Below are 6000 nucleotides of genomic sequence, written 5' to 3' on the forward strand. Positions count from 1 at the left end.
CTGCAAACACAGAGGCGCAACCCGTCAACCCAAGGGTGGACTGACTAAGCACAGGTCTGTGCCAAACAGACAAGTGCTAGCTCTGAGAGCGAAAGTCCACATTATCTGCCACAGTTCCATACCAGCATGTAGCAGTGGGCAGCAGCCAGCGGTCAGCTGTCGTGTAGCAGTCAGCTGAGTGACACGGGGCCTCGCTGGGTGACCCCGGTCGGCGCACCGTCCCGCGCGGAATGACCCCGGATCCCATGGAAATTAGTTCAATCTAAGTGCGCAGCCTGGGAAACACGTTCCGCCGACATGTCGTCGAGCGCGCCCCGGGCGATCGGACGCCACCGGCGCGTGCGATACGCCAACGGGTCGATGGGACGGGTCAGTCCGGCGTGTCCGGCCGGCGCGGCGGCGCGAAGTTCGGGTGTGGTGCTCCCGCGGGGCGGGCTACAGTCGCTCCGAGCCAGAGGCAGAAACACACCTGGCAGCTGTTGGACATCCGACTAGCTATATTGGCGATCCATGTTAGACTGCCAGTAGGCAGACACCCACGGGGCATGACCTGTGATGACCAATATGAGTTGGGAATGGGAAATGTCAGGGACGACGCGGGAGGCCTTCAAAGGTCAGGACTGGAATTCTCTGAGGATCAGCGCTGGCACAATGCGATAGCATAACGGCCCATAGTCTTAAGCTCGGGCTGGAATGCCTAATATCTAGGCTTTGTCTTGTTGCTCACAGACGCGCTCGACAAACATGCCGCTAGCAAACTTTCCATGTTGAGATAGTCTGTTGCACTCGACGCGAGAACAGAAGGTGTTGTTTAACACACTCGAGCACAGCCGTGGCGATTCCCCCAAAGCGAATGGTCACATAGCCCATAGAGCCTGACTTTCAAGCACCTCATGTATATGCATCAGCACGGCTCCTTATCATATAAGAAGAAAGACGTTCGTCTCACATAAGTTCAAGGACAATAGAATACGCCGACCACAGATGGGCCGCTCCCGTGACAGCCTGCCTCGGGACATGTTTTAAAGGGCATGATAACGTTGTGGGTATACACCGTACTGATGCCGCCAGGGATGTAGCCGGTTCTAACTGGGTCATTTATGTTGTAGGTCCCTACAGCTCGAGTGAAGCCAAGATCTTGAACACGGAACAAGGAAATGTCGATTTAAAAATGAAATTCTAGGAACGTATGCTCAGTGCTTCCGTGGAGTCGGCAATTTTGTTTTTCAAATCTTTGACAGGTGTTCCGTATTCAGGCCTAGGCTCAGGATATCACTGAACGAGTGGTGTGACACATTTCTCGGGTTTATTGCAACACTGTTGACGCCTTCAAGCGATATTAATGTCGCGATAGGTCATACCGGCACGACATGACACCCGCACATGACGACGCATTACACCCGTGCATGCCATGCGTGGTCGTTAATTATGCTAAAACGTAACAATGCTACGGCGTAATAATGCTACGGCTTGCAAAGCTGTCCTAAGACGTGCTGCGCCACAATTTATATCAGCATTGCGGGGCTGTGCATCCAGCACTGCGCGATAGTATAGCAGTAAAGCATGGACATAACAATGAATAAAAACAAAACATTGAACTGCGTCAGGGGGCGGTCGTCAGGATGAAAGTCACCGCGCCTTAAACGCTACGGCGATCCATTTCGGTTTTGGTGCCATTTTATACGGCCAAATGCGAAAACATTCCAACATGTCCAAAGGCTACTGCGTCCGGACCCTACCGATTCCAGAGGTAATTACACCTGTGGTTGTCGGAATTAATCATGCAAATTATTTGAAAGGGATTAAAGGGATTGTAAAGAAAGTAAGGATGAAGAGGATTGTAATAAACTTTACCAGTTGAGCATAAGTTATACGATTTCAATTGGACGTTAGTTGGAATTTGGATGCTACGGTGATTTTAATTATATGCTCGTCAAAAGCTCAAGATTTATGCGCATCCATAAACTTCTATTTATAACTAACCATTTTGGAACTCGCAGCAATCACGGCAGCGTGCGGTTGCGCCATGATTGCCGATACACGCCCGTTAGCTGCGGTGCTGCTGCTTGTGACGTGACAGGCGCACCCTTCAGCGGTGATGACGTCATTGCAGTTCACCGAATGGGGCTCGCGCCTGTCTAACGGTTACAGGGACGTTTCAGTGACATGTGTCACGCTTGTTCCGCGAAAAACTCACGCTGGTGAACTGCTACGTGAAACGCAATTGTGGGCGTGTCACGATTATGGATGATGCCAACATTTGATCCAGTTTTGCAACGCCAGTCAACTCTTCCGTGATGAACTGATGAGCAATGGCGTTATCATGTTTCTCAGGTCGGAGAACAAATCAGGGCTGGAGGGAACAAATTGGAGTTTCGGTGAACGACGTGACTTGAAAGCGGCGTTTTGAATGTAAAAATGCTTTAAAATATTTTACAGGGAAACTGCAGGGGGTAAAGTACAATTTCGGGAAAACTGAGGAGGGCATGCCCTCCCAGTTGTTACACCCATGGCTTTGAGTCAGCCCATGTTATGAACCAGCCAACCTTGATGCTGCGAAGCGTCCGTGGAGGTTCTGCGAGGCACTTGTAATGCCTTCTGTGCACCAATTGTCTGCGAGTTACCAAGGCCACTTTTGTGCGTGACATTGCAATGCATCTGAAATAGCCATGCCATAGCCATTCATTGCCGTAACATGCAGATGAATTAAGGAACCGCAGTAATTGCTTGTGTGAAGCTGTAGTTATTGATCGTTGTGTTGCTTTTCCTTCAAACAACCTTTGAACATTTATGTGACCAGTATTCAATCTTTTAAACTCAGCTGAGCTCGTTGCGCGCACTCTCAACACCTTTATTCAAACACGTTCCTAGATTTAAACGGGCGATTTTCACCCTGCACGCTCAGCCGCAGAGAATCATTTGACTCATGATCCACGCGAGGTACGGCTGCCGGCCGCGGCGGTGTGATCGTGGCCAGTGCCGCGTGAACATCCAGTTCCATTTGGAAGCCAGCCCTCAGCTCCGAGACACCTGGTCATGTACCACGCCCCCGCAGATGCTCATTCAGCAAAGACTGATTCAGTGTTGAGGTCGAAAAAGGGACGCTGTCGGTTCGATCTGCCATAGTATTGATCCTGATCAAGGTCGGGGGAGCCGAGGGACGCTGTCTGGCCATGCGCTGCGGCAAAAATATCCATGACGTTCTCGGCCAACAACGGTAGTGCCCTGGGATGTGGCGAACTCGAATGCCGCTCGCTGACCGTCTCAGGCGCTGCCGAACCCGGTCCTGTGGAAGGGAAGGTTCCGTCTCCGTGTCACGCTCTGCTTCTATGCCATACCACTCGGAAATTATGTGATGAATCATACCTTTCGATGTCTGTACTCCGCAGCTAGGTACTGCTATCCATGTGAGGCCTCGAGCGACGGCGACTGATGTCCTGTCCAGTCAGGCCGGGCTGACAGGCCGCCGGTGGCCGAGCACCCCAGCGGGTTGCCGGCAGCGGGCCAGCAGGGGTGCAGTGCGTGTGAAATGACGGGGCCGCCGTCCAATGACGCTGTTGTTTCGTCACCGTCAGATGAGCACCCGGCCGCGATGCAGACCGCTGCCGGGGACCGACTGCGGCCAGACGCGCTGCTGCTGACGCTGCTCATCCTCCGACTGGTCACCCGGTGACCTGGCACCTGACCTCTGACCCCGGGTCACGCCGCTGCTGCTGACGCTGCTCATCCTCCGGCTCTCCGGCTGGTCGCCCGCTGACCTGGCACTTGACCCCTGACCCCGGGTCACGCCGTCAGCGCCGGCTCCATGCAGCCCCTGAGGTGGACAGCCTAGGTGTTTGTGGAGCGTTCGCGGCGCCGGAAGCCGCTGTCTGAGAGCTCCGCTTGCGAGCTGTCGCCCAGCGCCCAGCGCCCAGCGCTGTGAACGGAGCGCCGATGGCCGCCCAGTGAACACAGCCCCACCGGAACGGTCGCTGTCTTCGACCAACCGCAGTCCGGGTCAGGACTGGCCGTGGCCACCGGACGCGCGCCGGCTGTTGGTGGCCAACACACTCGCTAGTCGCGCAGAGTGGGCCCGGTCGCCGGCGTCAACACGGCGTGTGTGTTGATGCTTGCCGGCGTCGATCCGTCACATTCTGGGCCATCGTGGAGCTGGCAGATGCCGTTTAGTGATGGATGCGCACGTTGGAGAACTATTATTCAGCAGATGCATCGTTCATCATGATGACGGTGGATGAAATACGGACGGTTTGGGGAAGTGTGGATGTAATGGCCGACGTCGAAGCATGCCACCTTGTTACAGCGCAGTGACACAATGTAAATTTTGTCATTGGTTTGTTGCAATGCCTAAATGCGTTTATATTGTGGCCACCTGTGTGTGATGTAGTATAGAAATCCGCTACACATTGCCACAGGTTTTCGTGAAAGCATTTTGCAAATATATATCATAGCTAGTTGACTTTTGCAGTAGGCCATTCCGTTCCATTGTGTCAGTGGCGAAGTCCCAACGGCCCCAGGAAGCCCAACGACTCATTTTCTGGGCTTCATTCCGCGAACCCCATTGCTATTGTTGACTTCCCCAGCGCGCGTCTGGGCGTAGATGAAGCGGTGCGTCGGATGCCGCGTGTTTTGCACCAGCCTGCGGGGCAGTGCGGCTCGAGGGCCTGGTGTTCGTCATCGGGGGCCCATGTATCCATAAGTAATTCATGTGTCTGTTCCCACGGGTGAGGCCAGTGCTAGGGCCAATGGTGTTTCGTAAATGGTGTTGGCCTCCTTGGTGGCAGCGTAAGGCGGCCTCCATCCGATAAAATCGAAAATGATGAGAGTTAAATTTGGGTTTGTTGTCACCATGTGCCCGTCCGCCATGTTGTCCGTGCTCCCCCGCGTCGGCACACGTCACGCGCGTGCAAAGCGTCGACATGTTTCTCTGCAAAGAAAGCGCAACTAGGGATGGAAAGTTACGGAATGCATCGGTAGGCTGGGAATAAATGTTTTACGAACGTCACGCACGGTTGTCGCAACAGCGGTGTTTTGAAACAATGAGCAATCTTGAGCAGATTCACCTGGGATGCTGTTACCCTCCGTGGCACGCTGTGCGACATTGTGATGCTTTATTGGTTGCTTCGGGGCGCGAGATGCAGCCCCTGTTCCGGGCTCACCCCGGAGGCATGCCCGTTGAACGTGAATCGTCTAGTCAGGATCCGACCGCTTGCACTGCAAGGCCGAGAGTCCCATATACGTTGTCCATGATGCGAGCGGCGAGGCTGTTCTTGATTGTATGCTGTTGGGTATGCATGGATGGAGGATGCCGTGTGACAGATGTGGCAACGCCCACACCGACATCCTCCAAAGTAAGCATTATTTCAACGCACTTTCGTTGAACGATTGCCCCCTCAGTGGCCTAAACACTCAACGTTTCTAGACATCCTCCATACGCGCCGATGTGCGTGCGAGTGCGCGCGCATGTCCGTGCACGTGTACGTTTGTATGTGTGGGCGTGCGTGCGTGCATGTGTGCGCGTAGCATATTCTTAAACGATGTGTTTTTAACAACGTTGCTACACCCGCACGTGCGTGTGCCGCGGGCCGAGTGTGTGACGTCTGTTGCGACGGAGTGCTGTAGACCACATCACGCGCCACGAGGTCCGATAGCATGGCAGTAGAACGTCCCCAGCTGGCGCACCGAATGCCTGGAAAAGGCAGGCCGTGGGGCCGTCGTGTTCGGATCCACGCCCCTCGCTGTCGGATGCCAGCGTGCATGGACGATGCCTACACACGTGACGGCCTTCGAGGTTAGATCCATGCGTGGAGCGGATGGCGGCGCCATGCGTGACATGTGGCGCGTACGCGAGTGGGTGGACGGTGACGAATTCAAAATAAACGCTTCGTGGGAAACGTGGTGGTAAAAAGTCGGCAACTGGTAACGATCCTGCCTCATCTCGGGCTGCAGTTGTCAGAAGACGCTCGCTGGATACGTATTTTTTTTTTACTCAACGGGCAGAGA

General features: G+C 54.2%; 1 protein-coding gene across 1 annotated transcript in view; it reads left to right on the top strand.

Annotated features, from left to right (window-relative positions):
• Positions 1-3775, top strand: part of LOC119101362 (hemicentin-1) — a gene marked incomplete in the record, with an annotated part of 161232 nt that extends 157457 nt beyond the window's left edge. The window contains 1 exon segment of the mRNA XM_037224691.1: positions 3576-3775. Coding sequence (XP_037080586.1) covers positions 3576-3673 — 98 coding nt within the window.
• Between the last annotated feature and the right edge of the window lie 2225 nt (positions 3776-6000).

Source organism: Pollicipes pollicipes, unplaced genomic scaffold, assembly GCF_011947565.3.
Source record: "Pollicipes pollicipes isolate AB1234 unplaced genomic scaffold, Ppol_2.1 Scaffold_4881;HRSCAF=5763_pilon_pilon_pilon, whole genome shotgun sequence".
In the NCBI taxonomy this organism is placed as follows: domain Eukaryota; kingdom Metazoa; phylum Arthropoda; class Thecostraca; order Pollicipedomorpha; family Pollicipedidae; genus Pollicipes; species Pollicipes pollicipes.